The sequence below is a fragment of the Apus apus genome, chromosome 15 (genome assembly GCF_020740795.1).
Source record: "Apus apus isolate bApuApu2 chromosome 15, bApuApu2.pri.cur, whole genome shotgun sequence".
NCBI classification, from domain to species: Eukaryota; Metazoa; Chordata; class Aves; order Apodiformes; family Apodidae; genus Apus; species Apus apus.
In genome coordinates, this window is record NC_067296.1 from 6,467,333 (window position 1) to 6,494,782 (window position 27,450).

At 42.1% G+C, this 27,450-nt stretch overlaps 1 protein-coding gene across 8 annotated transcripts in view; it reads left to right on the forward strand.

Annotated features, from left to right (window-relative positions):
• EYA2 (EYA transcriptional coactivator and phosphatase 2) overlaps window positions 1-22,599 on the forward strand; it is a 95,097-nt gene extending 72,498 nt beyond the window's left edge. For 7 of the 8 annotated variants that reach the window (XM_051633004.1, XM_051633003.1, XM_051633002.1 and 4 more), the window contains 7 exons: window positions 7,111-7,200; window positions 12,921-12,979; window positions 15,121-15,281; window positions 16,028-16,142; window positions 16,772-16,893; window positions 17,682-17,782; window positions 21,725-22,599. In XM_051633004.1, the coding sequence (XP_051488964.1) occupies window positions 7,111-7,200; window positions 12,921-12,979; window positions 15,121-15,281; window positions 16,028-16,142; window positions 16,772-16,893; window positions 17,682-17,782; window positions 21,725-21,805 (729 nt within the window). In that variant the 3' untranslated portion in view covers window positions 21,806-22,599. The remainder of the gene's footprint in view (window positions 1-7,110; window positions 7,201-12,920; window positions 12,980-15,120; window positions 15,282-16,027; window positions 16,143-16,771; window positions 16,894-17,681; window positions 17,783-21,724) is intronic. The other variant, XM_051633007.1, reaches the window with a different exon arrangement.
• Window positions 22,600-27,450: the final 4,851 nt, after the last annotated feature.

The window sequence follows — 27,450 nt, forward strand, 5'->3', positions numbered from 1 at the left end:
TGCATGTGCAAAATATGTAGCTGTGCTGCATCACACCCTGATGTGTTTCCACCAAGCTTTCCAGGAGTTCTGTATTTTTCACAGAGCTACCAAGGGGCTTACATACAGAAATACAGTGATTTTCCCTGTGTTGAAAGGAGCAGAATGAAGACATATTTGGTTTAAATTCCACTCCCTCTTTTGACATTTATGCCCTATATGGTAAAAATAAATTATTTGTAGATCTTTGATCATGAACCTTCTATATTACTAAATAAAAATAATTTCCATTTGTTCTCAAGTGTCGTGGCCCAGCTTTTAACCTGTATTTAAGTACAGTATTCCCACAGGACAGGAATCTGTTTCAGACACTGGATAAAATAATGTAGTCATTACTGCTTGTTTCTAAGCATAGTTCATTTAGAGAGGGAGGATAACCTTTTCAACCTCTGTGTGCTCTTGAATGTGAGGATTCAGTGAGTGACGTGCCCATCTGCTTATTGGAATGATTTCCAACTAAACCATTGCCAAACAGATACGTGCCAGTAAAAAGAAAGTCCATCTCTAAATAATAAGCAATACTTCAGAAGGACCTCTCAAGTCATGATAAAGTGAATATGAAAAGGTATCTGAAGAAAAGGGATTAAATTGTATTTGTTCTCTGTCTAGCATGGATTTTTCATAATGTCATCCTATGATGACTGTAGACGCTTAATTTAAATTTGATAGATTGTCCAATAAGCCTGGATATATAATTGTTTAGGTAAAACAATATGTCGTCATTTTTAGGGGAAAAAAGCTTAGTGTGAAAAGCTGAGTAATTCTGTTGGAAAAAGGACAATCCTTTTTTTAAAATCTGAAGTGCAGTCACTTAGGGAAGTTCACTTCTGAAAACGGGTTTCAGCTCCTGAGCTACTCTGGTTACTCAATACAGCTTTTCTGACCAATATCCATTCTCTCAGATGAAAAGCTCTGACAAGCTAGGTCTAGCTCTACCTGCTTCTATTAGAAAGATAAAATTGCAGGCTAAGCTACTGAAGTGTAACAAAAGAGCTACATGTGTTCTCTTCCTCAAAAAGATGTGGACTTAGTTGAACTAGAACTGATTCACATGGTTAATCAGCCTTCTTCATGTCTTAAATTCTGATCAAGGTATAAATTTTACAACCAAAAAATGATTATTCTCACAGACTCTTTTTGTTCAAACATGTGGCCCAGGCATTTGTATTTTTGCTTTTTAAAATTATTATTGTTGTTGTTGTTGTTCTTATTAAACTACAACCAAGCTGGTCCATTTTCCAAGTAATTAAACCCAATTAAAACTATTAAATTCTTTCTTTTGGTGACAACTTTGTTATTAACAGCTAAACACAAGGAGGAGATTTAACTTAGAAAGCCCTTGATTGTATACTAATCCGTCTCTCACCTCTGGCTGACACCTGTGGCAAATAAACCCGATAGAATAGGAGTCCGATGAATACTCTTAATTAATACTTTCTTCCTTGTAGAAAAGTAATTATTTGCTCACGGCATAAACAGGTATTTGGCAGGGATTTAAAGAGACTGATTAATTTTAAATACTAAGGCTTTAAGGTTTTTTTAAGCAGGGGGGAGGCCTGAATCCAAGATCCATGCTCAGAATGACTTTGTCCTAACGTTTTGAATGTCGGGTTAATTGGCACGTTGCTAAATAGAAGCAGAGTCAGACAACAAGCTGATTTGTTATCTGTCTGAAAGGAGCCAGATTTGCCCCTTTGCTAATGGCCTGCAAGTCTGAACAGGGTACCTGCAAGGCAGAGGCTTGGAATGGGCTTTGGAGCCAGAATTGGAGGCGAGAGTGACTTGCACTTGAGAGATTGCCAGAGATAAGTCTGTTTCTCTCTTCCTTTCAAAACTGTAGTGTACAAGAGGGGAGAGCTGGCTGTGGACATCCAGCCAACTGGATTAGTAGTAGCTGCAGGTATTAACAAATACATGTCTTTTAAATGCATACTCTAGGGCAAGTATAAGCAGTCTATGAAAAGCAATTTCAGTGTTTCAGGAGAGCAGTGGTAAGAAGGTTTTAATCCAGAGCCATTTGGGAGGATGCTGACAGGGCAGTTTGAGGTGTGGCTGCAACACATTGTGTAGGTGATGCCAGTACCTTTAGTAGTGAAGATACAGCAGTGCAGCTTCTGTGTAGGTTAGGTTCTGAAAAAGGGTCTAGGAGTTTCACATGGAGTGAGCACACCTAACTTCCCACTGTAACCCACTGCTGCCACAGGAAAGTATTTATTCTTTGCTCACCTCTAGTTGTTGTGGAAATAATCTTTAAGCAAAGACAGACTCAAGGCTTCTCCACAAGCTCCTTTTATCCGTTTTCTGTCATCCTGTTACTCAAAATAAGAACAGAAATAGAAATTAATTTTAGGCAAGGTGTTACTAACTTGGAGGCTGTAACTGAACTCAAATTTTATTTTTAAAATGCAATTCATTTCAAATGTACAATAGTAGTTCAAGGATTAGGAACAGTGCATGCAACTAGCCAACCTAACAGCAACATTCAGAGCAGATGGCTTATGCCATGGGGATTGGAAAAAAACATTCCCCTGGGTGAATGGACACTTTTGTCTTCCTTTTCAGTGTAAATTATCCTGCTCACAAGGTGTGGCTGTTGTCTGCAGTAGCCCATAAGTCCTTAGCTGAAATTCAGAATTATGACAGAAACAGCAAAGAGACACATCCAAGGATGCTCTTTAGGGCAAACAATTTTGATCCAAAATGTTAAAAAGGGCTTCTCTTCATATGTTTTGATTCTTTACTGTTTATGGAGGAGTGGTAGGGAATGGGGGCTTTTCACCTCTCAGTTCCCTCAAGATGTGCACTAAGCAGAAATGTGCAGCTGTGCAACTACTATTCCTATTCATTGAAAGAGGGAGTGAAGGGTGTATTGAGGAGGGGGAATATCAGTCTCTTTGAGAATGAACACTTCAAAATGACCACTGTTCCCCTGGTGCTTATTTCCCCTAGCCAATGGGAAGAAGCCTGTGAAAGCTGTGTGTTGGAGGGTCAGGAGTGCCTGGTCTGTCATGTCCAAGTATCAGAGGTTAGCACTAAAAGTAATTTGTGAGGCTGTTTAATTTCGACCCTGAAGGAAGCTCCAACAATGGTATGTGGCAGAGGTGAGGCACACAGGGCTACACTCTGGTGCTGGAGCTTTTATTTACAAAAGGAGTTTATTGCTTGTTTTCTATCCCTGCCTCTCATTGTCCTTGTTTGTGAAAGCATGACTGGTAGATTAGCAGAGGGGTAGGACCTCACTCTTCTACAGTTACTGAACAAGCACTCAAGTTTGAGTTTTTAAATTAATCTGTTTTCACTGTAAAAAAAGTGGTTCCTAGATGAGATTTTATTTCAAGCTGTCTGTGGTTCATTCTTCCTTGGGCTTCACATGCATCAGAAAAGACTGACTAGTTCTGTTACCCAGAAGCTTGTTCCCAGAGCTCCATGGTGTCATTTTCCTATGGAAGGACATGTTAGCAGGGAAGATCAGTGTGAAGGTGGCACCTTTTTGTTGCTCTGCTAAACTCACACTGCTCTGATGCCTGTACCTCTAGTGGTACAGGATTTCCGTGCCTAGGAAGAGCTCTCCACCAACGTCTTCAGATAAATTTCATATTTCTCTTTCAGATTATTTACACACTCTACAGAGAATTTGGACAACACATTGATTGATATACCTGTATAATTTCGGTGCTTTCCCATCAGTTTGATTTTCCTGTTTGTTCATACATGAATTTAAAGCTGTGGTCACTGTGTCTTTCCTCTGTGTGGGTACAACCTCTAGCACAGTGAGGTCCAAGTCTAGGACTAGTGTCTCTAGCTACTACAGTAATATAAATAACTGCCAGTGGAACCCTGGCCTAGGGCCTCTAGACATCTGTATCATACTGCGAGTGCTGATTTGCCTTTTAACTTTATCAGCCTCTTTAAGACTTGGAAGCATGCCTTGCTATAGAGGAAATGTCCATACTGTGAAAGCAGTGATGCCAAATCATTTCCCTAAATGACTTCCCCTCTGGGTGGTAAAGTGCATTTCTCTGTTTTATTTTCATTCCATCATACTCTATCTCAAGAGAAAGATTTTTATTTTTTTTCTCCCCTCTCATCTACAGTTTAATTTCCATATTATTTAGTTTAAAAGAAGGTAACTTCATACACTGTGGAAATGTTTCCTACTCCCCATTAGTGATTAATGCCAATAAAGCTAAAGACAAATGTTAGAGGATAAATGACAGATACCAACCAGTGAGATTTCCTGAAAGAGTTTTAAGGGCTAATGATCCTTGAAATGTATAAAAATAAATTGCTTCATTAAAAACTATTTTACAAAATATTTTTTTTCCTAGCAGCACATTTTCTTAAAAACAGTTCCCCTGTGTACCTACACCTGGGTAGTAAAATTTGATTCAGTGCTGTTCACACAGGGCCACAGTCGGATGCCCAGATTATGCCTGTGTCCCTGTGCCTTGTCAGGGGAGCAGGTTTGGGGCTTCAAATCAGAGACATGTTCCTTGCAAGTCTGTTGAAGTTTCCTTTTTGCCCAGAGGAGAAAGTGCCCTTCTTTCTGGGACAGCAAGCATGTTTAAACATGAGTGACAGAGCTTTTCTTTAGATGGGCACAATGCTTGTGAGTCACACACATGGCTGAAACCACAGCCATTCTGCTCTAATTAAAGAGAACGACACCAAGAATGCGTAATAATTAGGTTAGCGTGTAATACACCAGCCATGTCAACAGCATCTGCCACAAAGGTTGATTGAAATGTACTCATCCTCCAAACATTGTGCTCCCTGTTAGAGCTCCTCAGCTAATTCATTACTGTCCTGTCATACAATAAGATGACTCCACAGAAATGTGCAGAAAATTAGACCAAAGTCTACATAAAAATCTGCCCTGCTTTAGCATGGCTTGTAGCTTTGGTGGAGGAAAACCACCCACATAAAGATGAGAGATCTCTGTCCTAATGAAGATGAATTACAAATAAAAGCCTGTTGTGGGAATGCTCTTTTTTTTTTTTTCCAACTTGTCTATTGTTGTTTAGTTTGAACAGGCACAATGCTTTTGAGCTCTGAGTGTTTATCAGATTAACCACAGATTATTTTTGCTTGTGTTTTTGAAGTACTTAATGAATAAGAAAATGTTCTGCTGGCAACCGTGTTTTCATCCGTGTGTTCCTGTGCTTTTGCTTTTGTGGGTTGAGGAGCAAGGTTGGTTGTTTGAGAATGGGAAAAGTGGTTGACTTTATGCATAAGAGACATGGAAAATTGACTGAGACTGGGTACAGCAGGTCACTTGACTGTGTTTCAGAGTAGCAGAGTGGCAGAGGCTGTACCCAGTGCCCCCTGGGCAGCTTGGAAGGAGGAAGCCAAGAAATGTAGGACTCATGCAGCTGCCAGCCCCCATCCAAGGGGCAGCCTGGAGGACCAAGTGGCTGTGCACACACAGTCAGCTGTTACTATAGCCCTCCAAGTCAGAAGAAGGGGAAGTGCCACAGCCAGAAGCATCAGTCACTGGTGTCACACAGGATTGTCTGCGGGTGGCTTCTCTGGCCAGGCAGAGGCAGACCTGTCAGCTTGGGCTGATTTAAACGTGCCCTTGCTGACTTGGTGAGGAAATGAAGTGACAACTCTCTCACAGGCAGTTGTGGTGTCTCAGTTGGGCAGCAAAGGCCAGAGAAAAACGTTAATTTTCTAAAACAAATCAACTAAAGGCACTAAAGTAGAGCTGCAGGTAGTGTAGTCCTTCTCCAGGGGAATTTACTTAACATTTTGCCAATAGTGTTGGTAGGAGCAGGATCTAGATGTGAGAAAGTTTACATGTGCTTAAGAACGTGTAGAAGCTGTTTCAGAACTGCTGGCATGTGCATTTTCACATTCTCTAAATTGTAAAAAAAGCGTGTTTTTTGAATGCCGCAGGCAGCCCGAGCTTCTGCATCGTGTCCTTCCCTTTTGGGAGGCAGTTTGAGGCCCTGTCCGGGAAGGGCTGAGTTAGACCCACCCCTGGCCAGGCAGGGGGCTGCAGGTACAAGGCAGTGGCAGCAGGAGCAAGCCATGACAGCCAGCCAGCCCTCACAGACAGGAGCATTGGGTGCATGTCACTATTTCTAATACTAGCTAGAATGACAGGTGAACCCATCCAGCATTTTAATGTGCTGTGTCTTTTTTTTTTTTAAATCAAGGTAGTTATTTGGGTGTAACTGCCATTATGGCTACAGTTCTGGCTCTGCAAGCATGCTTTGTACCACTGCAGAGCACACTGTCCTAAGCAGGAATAGTCATACCTGGACAAGCCTTTTTGTCATGCTTGGTAGGATGGGTTTGTTTTAAATCTGCTGATGCTTTTAAATAAGTAGGTAGATTCAGTGGGGATTGAAGAGCTGTGCAGCAGTGGGGCTGCTCTTGCATCTCTTGCCCAGGTGCAGGTGGGTTGCAGTAGATACTGTATTATCACACTCTGGGCTCTGGGAGCAACACGTCTGCCTTTCTGTCCTGTTCTGTACTTACCACCTGTGTTAGCATGGCAGGAAAGACCTAAGCCATGTGTGCTGAAGAATGACACCCTATAGAGAAAGAGGCTAAATTTGTGTTTGAGGTCCTAGGTTCTGTTTTCAGATTTCACTCACCAAGTTGCTGTTTGACATTAAAATAAAATAATGCTGACCTTCCACAGCTGGCTTGAAGGACAAAGTCAGGAAAGGATTACCCTCTGTGGACTCTCTTGCTTGTAACTATCCCCTAACCTTTAGCTAATTATGCTATTGGAAATAAATTATGGGACAACCTACTGATACAATTTTTATAGAGTCTGATGTGTTTAAAGGCTCTTGTTACATCATCTGAAGTGTGTGGGCTATTATTGGTTAAGGCAAGGCCTAGACATCCTTCAAAGAACTGAATTTGATTATCTAGGAGAAAAAAGAAAGGATGGGAAAATCACGTTAAGATACACTTGGGAGATAAAATTACTTTCATGAACATATCTTAAAAAACAGGATTGTGTAGATCCTATGTTTGCTCTAAGATCTTCCACTCCCCCTCCAAAAGAAAAGAAAATCAAAATGATGAAAAACCCTGATTTTCCCCTAACAGGACACGACAACGTCTGTGCGGATAGGTCTGATGATGGAAGAAATGATCTTCAACCTTGCAGATACACATCTGTTCTTTAATGACCTGGAGGTATGTAGATGCTTATTTTATTTAACATCTAATCATTTGCATCTGGTCTACAAACTTGTTTTTCTGGCCAAGAAACTTTAATTTTTGACCTCAAAGATATGGGCCTTAGATGGCTTATTGGAAGCACACTTCACATGTCCCTTTGACATCCTCACTCTGCTAACGAGATTTTTCTAAATACACGGTGACAATGATGGCTCCTGGCAGATTTACTAAATCTAATAATGAGGACATTGCTGCTGCTTCTCCTGAAATCTGCTATTTAATAATTTTATTAAGCTAAATTAGCATAGGTCCTATGGGGCAGGTGGCAATTAGCTATGAATCAATGTTAAAAATGGTCTTTGTTCTCAAAGGAGCTCTGTTTGCACACACAGACAGGAGATCTGCTCAAGTTCAGGCACACTGCAGGATGAAACTGTGGGAGTTGTGCCATGGCTAGATCTGATTGTGCCTCATACAAAGCAAAAATTCTCTTGAATATACAGTAAAATTCAAGCTAAGTGATGCTAGCATAATTCTGTCACCAGCTGAGAAACAGCTGTACAGCACTTATGAAAATTTGTTTGCAATCAGTAGAAATAATCTGAATGAGTTACATACAAGGTAAGATAGGGTTTGTGCTGTGGGCACCTTGGAGTCAGAGTACTGCTTGGAGGCATTTGGAGGAGAAAACATGGGCATCCCTGGGCAGACTCCTGTGGGCTTTCTCTTCACTCAAAAAAGCAAGGATTTGTTTCTGTGCCAGATGAAATGAGAGAACTTTCTCTGTGCCTGATGAGTTTTGTGAGAACTTCTAGTTCCTTCACTGCTTAATTCCACTGTGTTCCTCTGCATTACAGGAGGTAGATCCTTTTCTGCCACCTGTCTCCTTACAGTCTGAGGTTTCACTTGCTGAGAATTTTAATTTCCTTTCAAAGACAAGTGGTGGGAGGCACCTGAACTGACAGATTTTTCCTCTTTTGGCTTTTTTTAAAGAGGGAGTTGGTGATGAGGGTACAGAGGCTCTGTTACCAACACAGAAAAAGGGTCAAGTGCTACAGGACACATCTGTTCAGCAACTTATTAAGGGAGTTTGTCTCTAAGTAGTTTGGGCTATTATGATGATAAAGAAAAACATTTATGTTACTAGTGCTGTTCAGTTGCTGCATCAGAAAAAAGAAGCCATTTTTGCTGATTTCCTAGGCTATTTTATCAATTTACCTGCTTTTACTAAAAAATGGAGAAACACAAAGCTGGCAGCTGAATGAATGAGTCAATAGAGCCTTAATGGACTTGCCAGAGCAGAGGAAATAAAGGGATATAGGCACCTAAGGGTGAGAACAGCTTGCTGCTAGACCTGGATGGCTCAAAACCATGAGAAAAATGAAAAACTTTGGATACAAGTAGTGTTCCAGCTAGCCAGAGCAGAAATAAGCAGAGACAGCATTGTGAGGCCATTTTGTCTTAGGTCCAGCACTAAGATAAATACACTGAGCATTCCAAGTGATGATGCATGGCCCAGGTAGCTGGAAAGAGAAGAACATTTTCTACTAAAAAAAATTCAGTTTTCCCTTTTCACATATGCTTGATAAGAGAAACTAACCAAAGTTTTCTTCAAAGCAAAACTAAACCATGTAGTCTGAGCCTTGTCAATGAAATAAATGAGGGACAAGGGAGAATTCAAGAGAAGTTCTTTACAAAATTTCACCTGCCAAAAAAAGCCATTTCAGTTTGAAAGAATTGGTAACAGAGTCATCCATATCTGTTTGTTAACCAGCCTACTCTTTCATTTAGGATGATTAATGAAAGTTGGGTTTGAGTATTCACAAAGCAATATCTAGGGACCATACATGACCAAGTGTTAGGCTTTAAAAAAAGCAGTGAATGATAATCTTAAAAATGTAAATTGCTAAAAAATAAGCACAGAAGCTGATTCAATTCTAGGCCCACAAACATTACTATATACATTAGCACCATCATGTGGTATAGCATGGGCCTGTACAGGACAAAAACTTAAAAGACACGACATTGAAACCATTTCTGACCATCTTCAGTGGTGAATCAGGTTTTATTTTGCTGGCTGCAGAGCAGAAGGTGCTACCAGGATGTAAAGCCCTTTTGGACAACTCCTTCAGAGTGCCTGATGAGGATGAAATAATGTCCATAGATACAGCAAGGTGTGTACAGCCCTTACTAGCATTCGTGTGATCCTCCTTAGGCTGGTGAGGATGACTTCACATCATAGCAAAAAAATTAAAAAGGCTGAATGAAGAGCCTGAACTGGAAAAATCCCTTTTTTCTGTCAAAAAGATTATTCTGAGACTGTCATTAGCCAGGGCTTCTCTGTTTTCAGGTTTTGCCCAGAGGGGATGCAGGTAACTGTTTCCTGGCTGCATTGGCTGGATGCAGTTTTCCTGCTATCCTTGGAAGTGGGAATCTTGGATGTGTGAAGAGGCAAACCAGCAGATCCCTTCTGATAATCTGCTTTAACCCACCCTCTCTTAGTGCTGCAGCCTAGTTCTGGGGCCAGTTTCCCATTCGAGTCACCCCACACCCCAGGCTAGTTGGATAGAAGGAGCCTGGTCACTGGTCCTCAGGGCAGGTGGGTGACTGGCTAAAGATTCCTACCAAACACTTTCAGCCTTTTTACAGAAAGGGCTTCTCTGTCAGCAAGATAACTTTGGAGTTGAACAGCTTAGAAGCTGGACTTTTTTCCAGCTCATTGAGGGTGGGGAGGGGAAGGTCAATGCTTGTTAAGGCACAGCTTAGTGATACGCCTGCCCTGGAGCAAAGCATCAAGGCACCAAACAGTGACAAGGACAGCCACGGTTTGTTGCACTTCCAGGGCATGCAGTGGCACAAGCAATGCCCTGTTCTGCAGCTTGTTAGCAACAGAACCCAGGCAAGCAAAGCCTGTGCTTGCTGAGCCACATGCTGAAATTGTATAAGTGTGGTTTTGCCACCCTAATTCAGCCACTCATGTAGCACTTAGGTGCCTGTTGGCTGCATCATCTCTGGTTGCAGTTAGAGCAGTACAGGCAGATTAAATCCCTATGGACTGCAAGTATAGGCCATACAAGGGGTTGTGTACAAGGGGCTCTGATCTTACTGCACAATTTATCAGCAAATATTTACTTGAAAGGAGGTATTTCTCTGTTCCCTTTTGGAAAAGCGGGAAGAAAAGGAGTTGCCCAAGGTTACAGATCACACTGAAGTTAGAATACAAACTCTGAGTTATCTAGGTTTGTGCTTTTTCTCCCAGATGACTTTTGTTCACAGTGCAAGTGCTGGCTAAAGAATCCTTCCACCCCCAATCCCTCTGGAGATATTATTGTGTAGCACTCTGGAAAGCAGGTATTAAGTCAGAAGGACTGACAAGGGGATAAGGAATTAACAAAACAAAAGGATTAGTGTGTTTACAGGTTACTCCCTTTCAGAGTCATCCCTGGAGGTTTTGTGTTCTGGGAGCTGTTAGCCCCCTGCCTAATGAGGGGTGCAAGCTTGACTGTTCATTGAATCCATGAGATGTTCAAAAACCTCTATCACAGCCCTGATACACAAATAGACAAGCTGTGCACTTGAAAGTTGTTTTCATATGTGCATGAGACTGCCTGGAAACAGTTCAGAGGGAGTGTAAGATAGAATTAGCTTCCCCATGCGTTGTCCTGAAGAACAGCTTCTGTTTCACAAGGAGGCAGCAGAGCCTTTCTCCAAGCTCGCAGTACCATCTCAAAGCTGCATTAGCTCAGACTCCTTTGCCTGTGGGTACAAGGGTCTGGTCCCACCTGGAAGCAGGTTGTGTAGCACAGACTGACCTAGAGATATCACACCAGTAAAAACAGTTCAGTTCCCAGAGCTGCAAAAGTTGCCTGGGGCCTTACACGTTTGATTCAGTTACAGGCAGTATGTGCCACAGATCATATACCTCTGAGATCTTAGAGTATCATTTTAAAAAGTCAGCAGATGTGAAAACTGGGATATGTCTCCATTACAGACCTTTGAACAATCTGGACCTTCTTTTCAGCAGCCCAGATATCCTGCCTTGATTCCCTACTCACTGAGATTTCAAGGAAATTCTGCAAGAATGAAAAATTAGTCTCATAACCAAGCAGTAAAACCTGGTCCACATTGTAGCTCTGAGCAGCTCCCCTTGTCTCACCCAGTAACACGATCGGCTCAGCCGGCGGACTATGAGGTAGCGTCTCACCAAGTGTCATGGTATTTTATTAAGTTAGAAATGTGATAGCTACTGTTGTCACACTTCAGTGTACAGAATAATTCATTCACAAATGAGAAAAACAGATCCCTCCAGAAATACCTTTCCCCTGACTTAATGCCCTGCATCATACAACTGGAGTGGAGTGGGCTGCATCAGTATTATCCCAGCATGGCTCACAACTGCTATTGGGACAGGCCTTAAAAAAATTATGGGGGTGGAGGAGAGAGAGGAGCCAGCAGAGTCCTGCTGTTCAGCCACTTGGCTCCTATTATATACAGAAATACACAGCCCAGTGATAGGTTGATAAGAGCACTGATAAGAAAAAGATAAAATTGCAATTTTGAGAATTATAAACCAAATGCTGCAGAAAATCTCCTTTGTCATGGGCAAGAACTGTCTCTGACATTTTGGTATTGATAGCAATTTTGATTCCTTGTTTGGGAATTTTTTAATATTTTTTTAAAGGGGCTAGTTTCAAGTAATTCATAAAGCTCATAATTGTGTAAGGAAGGTAAGATAAATCTGTGGTTTACAGAATATTGAAGTAGTGAAGAATAACTGTACCTTGGTTAGCTGCAGTTTTCTGACTTCAGAGTCCTGTTGTACCAAGTGCTTTTACCTCTGTTGAAAAATCAACCAGAACAAAATACAGTGTTCATCAGTATGAAGGCTTTCTGTTTTCTTCTTCCTGCAAGGGGTAGGGAGAAGGGAGATTTGAGGTGGTGGGACAAGCCTCATGATTTTTTTCTTTCTAATTTAATGCTAAGGCTAGGACAGAAATCAAAGAAATAACATTTCTCAAATTTTTGAGGCAGGGCCTCCACCATTCAAACAATGAAGAATTTTGGAAGATAAGATCTAGAGTACATACTTCATGCAGGCTGGGCTCCAAGTATATATTCTGGTTAAATTTCCTGTGGATAGATTTCCTCATGACTGACACACACTATTCCTTAACATTGTGGTTGGGGCTATGAAAGGGTGCTGCCTTCAGTGCTTCAGCCCAGCTCCCTACACATCAAAGGAAGATCAGCCCCCTCAGGACAAACTGGGAAAACACAATCAGGACAGACATCTCTGGAAATTTCTTTGGGAAAGATCTTCTCTCCTCATAATTATGTGGGCATGCACCTCCAAAGCAGTATTCTCATGGCGTGAGAGGCTGCCAAATCTCTGCCTTATCATGCACACAAAGTTTAAAAAACACTTTTCCTGGCTGAAACACAAGCATCTCTCTCCCTCCTGTCTGCATAGGAAGGAGTTTCACTTACTGTATTATTCAAAAGCTGTTGTGCCCTTAGATAACAGCAAATCACACACACACACTGGCTATTCATATTTTGTGCAACTTGTTCTTAACAATTAACTGGCTAGACTATGCCAGACAATACTAGCAATATGTAATATTTTATCTCCTTAATATTACCCTTCAAGTAATTCTTTATTACATTATTTCAAAATTTTTTCAAAGCATTTACTTACTGGTGTCTTTTTTTTTTTTTTTTCATACACTTCTCAGGACTGCGACCAGATCCACATAGATGATGTGTCATCAGATGATAACGGTCAAGATCTAAGGTAAGGGATCTCCAGGCTGGAGGCTGCAGGTCAGGTATTCCCCAGCTGTTTGAAAATAGGAGGGGGCTGGTCAGTGATGTAAAATCACATTCTGAGCCATGTGCTCTCTCCCCTCCATGGCTCCATGCTGTCTGCATGTATTAGGCACAGAGTCTCCTTTCTCTTCTTAATATGCCTGGGCCCAGTGGGAAGCCCTCAGTGTTCTAAGTTCTGAATTGTCCTGGGAACTACAGCTAAAATCAGGTTGAACTCCAGTCAGACTAGTTTCTGATGTGATTTGGCCAGCCAGTTGGTACAGGTGTGGCCAAACCACTTCAAAACCAGTTTGAAAGGTTTCCCACTGCCCAGTCTGTAATGGATGGGCTTAGTAGTGAGGACTGTGGACTTGCCTTGCCAGATCCTTGTCACTGGTAGAAACTTTTACCAAAACAGCAACCAAACATTATTATTATTACCTAAGTTAGATCGTCATGTATGTAAAATCTTCTATGCAACTACATCTGCATTTCCCAAAGTTTTCCCTGCAGAGTCATGGTAATTGGCACAAGAATGAAATGTGCAGAGCTCATATAGAGCTTTATGTCTTTGTGTCTAGTTCTTACGAAAAAATTGTTGCATAAATAGCACAGAAAACCATGAAGGTCAGGAAGAGGCTTTTCTTTCTGCAGAGAACACCTGAAAGATTTTTTTGCTGTCACTGAAATGCTGGTTTGTACTTTGCAATGCACTGAAATGGCACATGTAGAGTTAGGTCCTTTAGCTCCAGTGGCCTGTAAGCAGGTGAGCCTGGTTCAGGCATTGATTAAAACATTAATTTGGGTTTTATCTCAATCAGTGCACTCTGAGTGAACAAAAAAATTCATGTGCTAAGAGCATATCTCAAATCCTGTGAAAAGCTCCTGCCTGGGAGGTTTGTTGTTTCAGAAATAGTTCTCAGCTGCTAATGGCTTGTCTGTGTGGGAAATGAAATGAAATGAAGCTGAGCTGACTGAAGTGTTAAGGTGTTCAGCTCTTCTCTGGATTTCTTATACAGAAACAAAGTGGCACCAGGGCTTTCTAGAAGGGGCAGTTACTGTGCAGTCAATGAGGATGTGAACATACAAGCACTGGCTACTCCTCCAGTGAGCTGTCAGAAGCACTATAAGCTGAGCTAACTTGAAGCTGCAGCTGAGAAGGGCAGATCTGTGTCACTGAGCCTTTCTGGCACTTCCCTTGCTCTGGTTCAAGCCAAGTTGGTCCAAATGTGCAGGGCCAGTGACCTGATCCAGCCAGTTGTTCCCCATGAGGTGTGGCTGCCCTCTTCCACTGCATCTCAGGCTGAGATCTGCTCAAACCATGAAACCCATCCTGGTGCTGTTACCCAGCAAACATGTTAAGATGACATGAGCTGGAACTGCCACTTTGCATACAGCTCCCCACAACCCAGGTTGCTGTTCTAGCTGAAAAACAACTTACTTTGTTGTAAAAGGTGTATAGTTTTTTAACAGTTTGCCGATCTGATTTGCCTCAGTGCTGAAAAAGTGCTTGTGCTGGTACAAAGAAAGGGACATAGAGGAGGGCTGAAGACAGGAACAAATATGCCCTGTAGAAGACAGGATTGCTTTCTTCAGAGAAACTGACTGTTTAACAGTGACACTTGAATCCAGTTCCTTGTGGTAATTACTCTAGGGTGCTTTGAAATATTAAATCAGTTTAAAAAAACCCTAAACTTTACATGTTGCAGGCAGCTCAGGCTCCTTTAGTTAATTTCTTAGGTTGTTGGTTTTTTTATCTAGTATGTGTTCAGAGATTGTTTGACCATATCCCCAAGCAGTCAGAAGGGTAACACCAAAATTTATCCAGTTACCTTAGCAGCCTGGATGAGAGGCAGGTGAGGAGTTTCAGTGATGGAAGGACAGTCAGATGTTTTGTAGTCCAGAGAACCTCAGAACTAGCAGGGAGTGCCAAGTAACCAATGTTGTGTTTACAGAAATAACATTTTTTAAACCTGTGCTAGAGATGAACTCCACTTCTGCACAGCACGTCCTGCATATGTCTCTGCTGCCACTTGTCTCCACATTTCCTTTCAATTGTTTCCACTCCCTGCTGGCACTGTACAGACTGCAGTTAAACTGACCTCTCCCCTTCCCTCCCTTTCCCAGCACATACAACTTCTCAGCAGATGGCTTTCACAGTTCAACTGCCAGTGCAAATCTGTGTCTGGGCTCAGGTGTCCATGGGGGAGTTGACTGGATGAGGAAATTAGCATTCCGCTACCGCCGGGTGAAAGAGATGTACAACACCTACAAAAACAATGTAGGGGGTAAGTGGCTGTGGCAGGGCAGCGAGTGTGCCTTTCATCTCCTCAGATACTTCTGACCCTGCCAGGAACATGTTATGGAGGAGGTGTGGTGAGGGAGTGTTTCAGCAGCCATCCTTAAATAAGGTTCTATATGGGGTTTGCTGGAGATATGCTAAAACACCTGGTTTAGTGGTTGGAGAAGGACTCAAGGCTGAGTGTGGGGCTTTATTTTATAGTTTCTTTGGCAGGAAAGCAACCGTCTCCAATTTTCCAGAATGCTTAGTAAGCAACCAAACAGTTCAAAACTAAATACATCTTTTTTTCCACAGAACACATAGCTACTCTGTCTGAAGACATTAGTATAACTACATGTTTGTAATCCCCCACAACAATACCACCGGACATCAAGATGCTCTGGGTTCCTTCGTCTCAGCTAGTTCCAGATGGTTCTTCCAATAGGCTGCTCTACTTCTTTTAGAACATCAGTGCCAGGTCTCTGAAAGAGAAAGAAGCAAAACTCAAAATATTGCCACATTTTTGCTGCAGAAGAAGGGAGCTGAGCTGCAGTACCACAGGCCTCACGTGCCTCAGGGCAGAGCCTTGGAGTGCCATGGCAGCGGGGACAGGGAGGCAGCCTGCACCAGGGCCAGGAGAGGGACAGAGCAAGAGAGAGGATTCAGAACAGACAGGAGCCCCTTGGCATTGTGCATACAAAGCCGTGCAAGTCCCTTTCTGTGCTTCTGCAAAGATGCTTTTCCTGCTTACAGGTTTAATAGGAGCTCCTAAGAGGGAAACCTGGCTGCAGTTAAGAGCGGAACTGGAAGCGCTGACTGATCTCTGGCTCACACACGCTCTGAAGGCCCTGAATTTGATACATTCCCGGTAAGAACAGCTTAAAGAATTGCCTACAGGCTTGATCCAGGATCTCCTTTGCTTCCCTTTTTTTCCCCCTCTAAACAAATTGAGACACATTTATAGGACTTTGCTGGCCAAACCTTTGGGAGGCCAGTCTGCACACGTTTGCCAGACTTGTATTATCAAGGGTTGGGGTGAGCCTGAGATAAAGAACTCAGAAAAAAAAAAAAAAAAAAAAAAAAGCCGTCTCTTTCCTCAGCTACCTCATCTGTGGCACACTTTCCATGTGACTTTTCCATATGATATTTACAAGAGAGTAGGAACAGAAGAAAAGGGCCCTCTGTTCCTGAACATGTTCACTTAAAGAACCCAGCACGGACATTACACTACATGGTGTTTAAGTTTCCTCAGTATAGATCCTGGCATGTGTGCAGTAAGGCTGCATCACTGCTGCCAGCTTTTTTAATGTGTTTTCTTCATTCTACTAAGTTGATAAAGAGATGTCACCACTACTCACATTATCTGCCTCTAGCTACACAATCCCCCTATGGCTTAGGAAGTTCCAGTTGCAAGCAAGGTTTCCTTCCTGTCATCTTTCAGGCTAGTGTAAAGAGACAGACACAGATCTGCCTCTTCTACTAACTTCTGTTTTCTAGGCCTAACTGTGTGAATGTGTTGGTCACCACAACTCAGCTCATACCAGCTCTTGCTAAAGTGCTTCTCTATGGACTGGGCACTGTCTTCCCCATTGAAAACATTTACAGTGCAACAAAAACAGGTAAGAGCAAACTAACTTAGGTCTCACCAAAGATAGATTGAAGTCTTGTCCCTAAGTCAGGCATATCCATCCAACTTGATCATAACAAGGAATGTACGAGCTTTATTTTTAGCTCCATGTTTATACATCTCTAATTCACATCCTGACTGCCCACACTTAAGCTAGTACAGGGAAAAAAAAAAAAATTCAAGTCTTCCCAAGTGTCTCCATGGGGGAGTGTGAGCCTGAAAAATACCCACCCTTTGGAGCACCTACTGCATGTGGAATGTTCAGCTGCACTCAGCTAGGAGGAAGACAGTCTAGTTGGACTGTTCGGATCCTGTTATTCTTGCAGAGGAGTCACTGAATGAGCTTTATGAAGCTGTAGGAGTACCAAACAGTGGTAAGGTTAGTTTCGTGCTTTTTTTGTTTTCTGTCCTTTTTGGTATAAGTGTTTGAACCTCTGAGGTTTGTATTTTTATGTTTCTACTGCAACCAGAATGAACAGAAGAGGGTTCTCAAAACTGACTACCATGAGTGGCATATACCAACTGCCAGTCTAAGCAGTGCATCCAAGTCACAAAGCTTAGGGAAATCTGGCAGCACCTGGAAGCCCTTGGTTGATAAAGAAAATGCTGGTAGCTGGCATGAGATAGAGAGAATCCATCACAGATGAAGGTTATGTTCTAATTTCAAATGAAAAATGTAGCAGCAAGTTCAATTAGGTTCCAGTTTCAGAGCCTGAATGTCAGCCCCACCTGCTGTATGTATCTAGATTAAAAAAATGTGTTTTCTCTTCTGTTGCTTAGGGAAAGAGAGCTGTTTTGAAAGAATAATGCAAAGGTTTGGAAGGAAAGCTGTGTACATTGTAATAGGAGATGGTGTTGAAGAGGAGCAGGGAGCAAAAAAGGTACAGTTTGTGGATGCCATGCTGAATTCTTCCAAGTTTTCATTTCAATTACCCTTTCTTTACTTAAGCTATTAATGAAGCTCCCTCCAGTTGAAACAGTTTACAATTGGTCTCATTTCTTAATATCCAAAATACTCAATAACCTTGTGAGAAATTTTCTCTTGTAAATCCCACCCCCCTTGGCAGCTAGTGCAACTTCTCAGGTAGTCACTGTGTCACATGTTCCAGGAATCATTCTTGCTCAATAGATACCTTTAAACACATGAAAAGGAAAACTCCACTGTGTGATCTCAGATAAACAAGCAGGATGAATTTCTGATCTACACATGTTGCTTTTGTAAATTTCAAATTATTTGAATTAGTCTTTAATTACTTATTAGAGTATGTATATATGTCTACCTGTATTTTTATTTATGGCTCACTGAGATCATAGGGTGTAATGTCATTAGAGTGGATACCAAAGGGACTGGTACTCAGTTGCTGCCTTTATTAATGATTTGCAGATCAATGTGATTAATTTCAGAAGCAAAATGACATTGGGAAGGTGTACTGAATGCAAAGCAGAACAGAAACTGCACAAGCAGTATGGTTAGGAAGGACAAGCCCTGGGTGGTGTGTCATGCTCACTGCATAGATGTGGCCCACTGACAGAAGCAGCATTAGAATGAAATGGACTAACCTGTGCATCCAATTTAGTCCTCCAGTCTTTAGTACACATAGTCCACTCATTGGGAAATAAGAACTGGAGTTTCAGGGACCAGCTGAAGCTTCTTTGTTTTGGGTTGACTGTGAGAGAAGCCAGAAACCCAGAGCCTGGAAGAGATAAAAGCAAAATCTGAGAAGACCAAAGCGCACCTTCTGCTTACAGGGGTTTAGTCAGAGGTGGGGGAGGACTGGGAGATCCAGCAAGGAATACCTTGGGCTCCATACAAGAGGTTCCAGTGTATTAGACAAGCCAGGAGGGGTAGAAACATGGAGAGCAAAAACCAAAGACCTAAAAGAAAGCAGTCAGGTACATCAACTAAATTGAACAGCTAAAGTTTTAATTTCCTAGTCTATAGAACAGAAACTTGCCTGGAATCTCCATTTATTTGGCTTTACAGGGATTATTTGCAAGATGTCTTTGTGCATCCTGGATCTTCTGCTCCTGATGTGACTGCAAAAATACAATTGAGCTGTATTTGCTTCGGGAGCATTGCATGTGAATTGGGATGCAGGAACTGGCTGCATGACTCCCATCTTTAGGAAACCAGTTACTTTTTAATAGGTATGCAGATGACTGTTGTAGCTTAGGTGAAGCACAAAATACTACATGAGAGGAACTCAGCTATACAGCTGACATGTATGCTGGAGGACCTGACATCTCACTCTGAATGAAGATCTTGCAAAGACTTTCCAAACAAATTTGAGATCATGTGGTGCAGAAGCCCAGGAACAAAGGGATATTGGCAAATGAGGTGATTGGCACATGTTCTATCCCCAGAATTCTATCTCAAGTCATCTTCAAAGCAGCAAAAACCTTCTTTATAGGGTACTGCCTCTGGCCAATGGAAGCTACAATATGCATGCCTGCTTCAGGGAGAACTGGCTAAACCTGCAGAAGGTTCTCCAGTTCATGAAGGGTTAAGGAGTTGTCAGAGAAGAGTCCCAACTGCATGACTGGGAATGAAGTGATAATAGCCTCCTGCTTTTGACAGCTCAGTGCCATACTTCAAAGGCAGTGGGTCAGTGAACATGACTGCATCAAAGGCTGCCAGGGCTCTCTGGCTGTATGAAGAAGTGGGAGGGTTCAACAATCTTCTATAGACAGGATTTCAAGAGTCCTCTTGCTTGTGTCTCCTGGCCTAAGCAGCTCTTCCATTAGTAGAGCACATTCTTTGCTGGGCTGTCGCCTCCTCTGATTGATGACAATCATTAGTCAAGGCTGCTACACACCTGAGCTTTATACAAAAAGAAAGGGAGGGGGCAGGCAGAGCCTTTCACTGTTTTGCCGACAGCACTGATAGTATCTCCATTTTAGTGGGTCATTTTTCTTCAGCTGTCTGAGGAGTGATAGATCTGTAAATGCTGAACAACAGGAGTGGCTGGGAGGCCAAGTTTTCTTCTCATTTAAGGAAGAAAAATAGATAATTTAATGGAAGGGGTTTAATAATAACAACCAGGGAAGGGGAAGGAAGTAACTTTTCCCCTTCAAGTGAAATGGCAGAGCAATGGATTCCAGTCCCCACAGAGGTCTGTTTGCTTGCTGCCTCTGCACACACTGATAAATAGCTTGAAGGAAACATTTGCTTTCTGATGGGCAACATAGCAGAGGGAAGCTGGAGTTGTATTTAAACATTAGAGAAGTGTAAATAGACACTCTGTAAAATAAACAGCTGGAACCACTGGAGGGTTTTTTTACACAGGTAGGTACACTTGGAAAGGAACATATCCCTTCCTCAGAATCATCTAGGAAGTGTGTATTATCTAAAGCTTTGTCTAAGCTGTTTAAACAGAAGCAGTATGTTCACAGTTGAATTATTTGCAGTGATAAACACTCAGAGGTATCATTCCCATACTGGAAGGGCAGGAAGCTGTGTCAGTTATAAGGCTTTCTGCATGGTTGTTACTGCATACTTGCCACTGACTGTACAGAGACCAGGATTTTGGGAGGAAGCTGGGAAAATCATAACCCCAAATGTTACGAAGTTTAAGTGCAGAAAGAAGCAGTGTCTTTGAGCTAAAGTAAAACAGTTTTAACTGCTTTCAATAAGAAACAAATCCAGTTCAACCCCCCAGGTCACCAGAACACACTAAGCAAAGCTATATTTCACATGTAAAAGCAAGTTGTCTCTCTGCAAGCCACCATGGGCAGTGTGGCTGTTGCCAAGGACTGCAGGGCTGTTACTAGAGGGATGCATTCAGAGACTGCTTGTACCTTACCAGGTGACAGTTTCCATCTCAGGTTCCCTGCATAATTGAACTGCACTTCTTTCACAGCACTTTAAAAAGTTGGTACTTTGTCCTTTTTCAGATGTGAGTCTTGTTTTCCTAGAGTATATTCACAATTTTCAAGAGGTGAATCAAGATACTATAAAGATACAGTAGGTCACAGCTGACTTTTCCAGGTTCTTGTCAAGATACTAAGATTTCAAGTGGAACTGACTAGTACACAAATGTCTAAGTTCTAACATGACTTTTCATTTATCACAGTAAATATGAATTGAAGAACAGGGAGGCAAGAGAAGAGTATAGAATACTCTCAGGAATGGGAACTAGGAAAGTTTCTTGAGGACAAGCTGTCATACAAGCCTTTCTCTGAGGTAGTAGCAGTGTTACACTAAATGAGTAATTGACCTGAGCAATGATACCAGTTCCAGAAACGCAGTATGATCTGCTGTCCCAGTTACCTTGGGATTGTCAGAAGCTTTTGACTCTGTGGTATTATATTCTTTTGTTTGCATATTTGTAAATTTTAGTAACTTAATTTTATTATATATATTGTTTACTTGGTTGTGAAGCACTGGCACCAGCTTTCACTTTGAAACTGGTGTTACAGGACGGGATGATGATGCTTTCTGGAGAGTGTAAGATTCTTGCACAGCTTTTTACAATGGGTGAACATTGCCAAGTGGCAAAGAAAGTGTTTCTAGGGAGACTGCAATTCTAGAAATATAATCAATGAAAAAAAGTAAAGTTTAGTCGCTAGTTACCTTCAGAATGCCAGCCCACATGCCACCTCATCTCTGAAGCAGGACACTCCCAGATTGTGGAGGATCCATCTTCCTCTCTGCATAGGAGGAAAGTGTGTGTCCCCTCCTTCCTCTCTCCTTGCCTGTGACACTATGACAACCTGTTGGTCTGAGTACAAAGCTATGTTCCTGAGGGTGCAAACTAAGAAAGTTGTTTTGATCACAGTATTAAACAAAAACCAAAAAATTCCCTCTTTTGGTTTCACTCTAGCACAACATGCCATTCTGGAGAATCTCTTGTCATGCTGACCTGGAAGCTCTTCGGCACGCCTTGGAACTTGAATATTTGTAGCAGACCCCAACATCTTAGCACTGTGAGGGCTTCACTCAAACTGTTGCATCGGTTCCACCTATTCCTCAACAGTTTCTTAGTAAAAAAAAAATAAATCCCACAGCAACTGCAGTTTTTCTTTTTTTTGAAGGAGAACCCTTTCAGTGGAGCCTTTAAGAACTTGCAGCCAAAGAACATTGTATCAAGTCCTTCTTCCTTTGGACAGAGGAAAAGCCTTCAGATAACTCCTGGGGAGCCTGCAGTTACACGCTGAGCTGATGCCAAGAGCTGTAACTGCCTTTTTGTCATCAGCAACAAACTCCAGAAGTCTTGGGTCTACTTGTCAGTTTTCTTGCTTTTGGAAGAAGAGGAAGAGGACATAGCAAGGAGTCTCTGCACAGTACATCACATGGGACCTTCTGAAAATAAGAGTGAAACTGTTGATTTTTTTATTATTTTTTTTTAATTTATGAACTAATCTCATTACTCTGGTATTAAGCTCTGTACCTGTGTTTTTAATCTGGCTTTTTTTTGGGGGTGGGGGTGGGTAAGTCTTGCCATTCTAAATTAATTGTTCGTTTCTCCAGACCCAACTCTGGGGAAAATCATATTGTGTACATTAATAATAAGGGCACATGGTACTGTTGGTAAGAACTATAGCTGTGTTTTTAAACCTTACATAGATGGTATGTGGACTGTGCATGTGTCTACACGGTGCCTTATGCTGCCATCTTGGTTTTGGGGGCTGGGGGCGTGGAAAAAATACCTTGTGATGAGTGAAAGGCATTAAATAAAAACATGTTTACATTTTGGGGGACTAGATTACCTGCCTTCTCTTCTCTCCAGCCACTCTTGGAAATCTAGAGGTACGTGCAGAATACATAGTCCCTGTTTCAAGGTGAAGTTAGACTAGAAGGACTCTGAACGTAGCCCCTCAGGTGCCAAATGGAGTCTGTAGCCAGCTCTTCTGCCTGGTGGTGGGGCAAAGCCTGGAGACAGTGACTGTGTCTGCTGGGGGAGAACCTGGGCACTCACAGCAAATCTAATTTGTCCTGCAAGGAAGACAAAAGGCAAGGAAATACTGCAGCTGTGCATATTTATTTTTATGTAAATAAATGCATCTACAAGGAAGCTTCAGCTTTAGGATTTCTGCTGAGCTGGGCTGTTAATTCTTGCTGCCAAAATAATTCAGTTTTCTGGGCCTGGATGAATTGCTAATTCACTTTCAAAACTGCTCATTCTTGCTTGCTGTGGCACCAAATAACCTCAAAGGATCAGAGCCTCACTGGAACAAGGTGTTAGAGAGAGACATGTGGCAAGTAATACAATCCCCTTATCTATCCTGTGTGAATCAAGACCAAACAAGTAAAGGTTACACAAGTTTCAAGTGTGATGGAGCTACACAAGCCTGAGTGATACTGTTAACATCTAGAAACATTCACCTCGGGAAACAGTCATTGCTAAGATCTGAGAGAGGATTTTCTATCAGACTAAACCAGAAAATCTGATCTCGGAATAATCTGATCTCATTCTTTGCCTCAAGAGGCAGCAGCTGTAAAACATGTTCCCTGTACTTGTCAAACATCCTCTAAGTACATGCTTTGGAGACATTTGCAAAGAGCTGCTCTCTGGACTGAGTGAAACACACAACAAAACGTGATGTTTCTAGCAGAGGGTGCTTGTTTCTGAGCAGGCCCTGAGACAAGTCTGGCAGAATTTTCCCCTCAAGGTTTTCCAGCTTTAAGGCTGTCACAAATACGAAGTTTTGTCACAAGTGAAGGAACTAAAGCTCAGTGGAGAACTGACAGATGCTTGCAAGATAAGCACACCGGTAAATAAAACCTTTGAAAGAGGAACGAATGCCAGGGATGGCAGACTCCTAGGAAAGTACAACTTCAGCTTTTCACACCCTGTCAATCAGCTAATTGCTTTTCCTTGAAATTCCAAATTTAACACCTGTCTTGAGTAAATTATCTGAGTACTGATTATTTTTCCTAAAGCTCCAAAGAAGATTTTGCTTTCTAAACGTACTTAAAAGATTCTCAAGCTCTCTTGTGTCTGTCTCCAAAGTTCTTGGCAGAGCCTTGGGCCTGTTCATAGTGCCTGTTCATGCTTCATGTACCATTGCTAGAAGTGATTTCTCTCTATTCCTGCCAGCTGATGACTTTTGTTTACCCACAGGTGACACAGCTGATGAGGGTTGTGCCCACCAGCATTAGGAATGCTTGTTTGTCAGACAGGCCTGCCACTTCCTTCCATTGTGGCCCATGCTCAGCTCTCACTACAGCAAGAGTATCAGGATTTACTGTTCCAGGAAATCCATCATGGCTAGAAGAGGGGATCTATAACAGCTTTTTACTCATCAACATACAAAAGCCCTGGAAATACACACACACAAACACACAGGCCTTGCTTAGCTCTTTCACCTGTGTTTTTATGTATCTGTACATTGTTACAGCATAAAATCCTTGCTGAATCTCACCACTAACCAGCCTGGAGCACAATGATGTAACAAGATACCCAAATAAGCTGCAGCGTCACTGAATCTGAGGTGGACAAACAAAGCAAAACACTTAGCTGATGCCAAAATCTGTTCTGTCAAAAATGTTTAGTATGTTAGTATGTGTCTGAACCCCTAATACAGACATTTTGTATCTTAGAAAAGGGGATGAGAAAGATAAATCTGGTGAGGTAATACAGGTAGAAGCCTTGAATGGGACTGTAAGCATGATGGTGCAGTAGCTGCTTTCACAGCTCCCTTCTAACAGTTCAAGGAGCAAAACACTTTCCCAAAAAAGAAAATAAACCAGCACCAGCTGCACACTGATGTGCCATTCATCACATTTCCAGAAGTATCCTTTGCTCTACCATTTCCTTATGGGTAACTAATATGAAGGCAGCACCACAGAGTAAAATAAATCAGGTCTTTACAATTACAAGTTACTGATTGTTAACATTCCCATCATTTCATGTTCTGATCCTTTCTATGCTATAATCTTAAGAGGTTTCATAATCTTTTGTAAAGGAAGCAGCATCTCACCTGGCAGCCAGGGCAAGTACTGTGCAAAAATTTATCATAATAATTCACAGTATCCTTTCTGTGAAGGACTGAAACCAAATACTTATTTTTGTCCAAGTTAATCTTATCCTTAGAGTCTCTCCACTTACCAGCTCTCAACTGCCACTTGTAGCAAGTTGTGCAGCATAACACAAAGTTAATATAGCTCTTAACAAACAAAAAGGCCACTGAGATGACACTGACCAAAACACTATCTCCTTAGGTCTCTCTCTTCAAACTTTGTTATTCTGTTAAACCTGATCTGAACCATCAGCTTTGACAGAAATCACACTTGGGCCTTGCCCAGCTTAGACTAGTTTAGGTACAACAGAACACAGCATTTTGTCAAGTAACCGGAGAACTGCAAATAAAATACTTGCAAAACTACAAGTCATCGCTGGCGATGGAAAAACACGTTGTCGTTGCTCTATTTTACCCAATTCCTGGACCGAGTTTCTCCTGCAGCTCCCCGGCCTGTCCACCCGAGGGCAGCCAGGCTGCGCAGCGAGCCCCGCGTTCCCCCCAGCGCTGCCGAGCAAACCCCTGGTTCCTCCCCAGTCGCTGCCGAGCAAACCCCCTGTTCAGGAGGCCCATTTCCAAGCCCTGCAGCCGCAGCCGTCTCAGCCAAGGGGCATTAGGTACATAAAGAACCGGGTGGCACTGACCCAGCGCTCTGGCTGCTCCTCACATCCCTGTGCCAACAACAAAGTTCTTGTGGTCAAAGTTCGCTGTGGTAAACTCCATCCAGGTCGTACCATTAGGGGGCTAAAACAAAACCTCGGAGCACCTGGAATGCAGTATTATTTCCTACCTTCCTGAAGTAACACTAAAACTTGGAAAATACTGCCACAGCTTGGTAAAGTTTGGGACCTGTCTGGCTAAGGTAAGGAACACCAGTGTCAGTCTCTCCTCCTTCGTCTTAATTGAAGGCCCATGGAAGATGATAATAATAATAATAGCACACAGGTTTCTAAGATTAGACTCCCAAGACAAGTTAATTTTGTCCCCAAAACCAGAGGAATCAGCAGTAATATCCCCCCCTCGTATCTTCCAGTAGGCTCTGAAAGAGGATGGCAAACCTAAGGGACACCCAGTGCCCATAGCTGAAGAGTGAAAACAGGTTTTCCCAAGGTGACAGATGGCCAAAGAGGCTTCTCATTATTTACAGTTACTGCCTCCTGGCCCCCATCAGCTCAACACCTGATCGTTGGCATCACCCTTTGCAGCTAGACAATGAAAGGACAGCTGTCCAGACTCATCTGCAACCCAGGTATCACAACTGATGAACCATCACCATCAGAAAGAGGGAAAAATTCCAGACCCAGCACAGTATTTTTTCCCCAAAATAAACAAGGGATACAGTACACAGGGTTAAGGGATACTCTAGACACGCGCCATGGATGCAGCTTATGCCTATTCATAGTATTCAATCATATATTAAATGAAGTTGCAGCCTATCTTTTCAATTCCTATTACATCACTGCCATCTTCTCCCACAATGTCCAAGCCAGAGAGGTGTTCTTCCTTCATTTTAGTTAATGCAAAACAAGCTTCAGAAAAGCAATTAACTTCATACTGTAACTAGCAAAAGTGTGGAAAAAATACAGTCACCAGATTATCTGAGATGATACTTGGATCTTGCCATGATAACTCATTAGGAGTTATTTCATATTTATAAAATCCTTACTAGGATTTGGTCACCTGTTATTTCACACAAGGAAAGAAAACTCTTTATAGAAAAAAGAATGCCCATTCAAAGAAAAAAAAACCAAACCACCAACAAAAAAAAACCAAAATCAACCACAAACCATAGATGGAAACAGGCTTCAGAAAGTGGTGTGGTTTCCTATAACCATTTTCAACTTGTTAATCTCTTTCCTTTTTCCTCCTACCACAAGAGCTTGTTTCAGTGATACCAGCACTCAGACTATTTGAGTAAGACCAAAACATCATTCCAAGCCTTCAAGATTTGTTGTTTTCTTTAAACAGTGGTACTGGGAGCATCAACTTCAGTTGCTTCACGAACAAGGTAACAACTGCAGGAGTAGGAGCTTTAAGGCTTTACAGTGAGCTACTTCATTAGCTCCCTGTTTCTTCTCACAGATAATTAAGACACACACAGCAGCCTTGCCCAATTCATGCCCTCTCAGAGGACTACAACTGTACTCACCATGAACATCTCAATTTCTAACCCACAAATACACCTAACAAGGCTACACAGATCAGTCCAACCCCAATCCAAGCAATGATTAGACCTTACACAACAAACAATGGACCTTTGCTGCTGGTCAAACTGAGAGAAAACAGATGCTGAGTTTTACACATAAATGGCTTATTTACAGACTTTGTTTTTTCTCAAATTTGACAGCCTTGGATTCAAAGGCCCCACACTTCCAAGACAGAAGATCCCAACACAAGTGAAGTTAGCCATGATCTGGAGACTGTGCAGAAATGTACATTCATCCAGATTGAAACGAAACTGGAAATCCAGGAACACACAACATTTTTCTAAAACAGTTTAATAAAAAAACTGTGAAGTTTCTTGAAAAACTGGAGGAACCCAAAGCATATCGTGTGTGTCACCTGTCTTAGTCACAAAGAAACACAA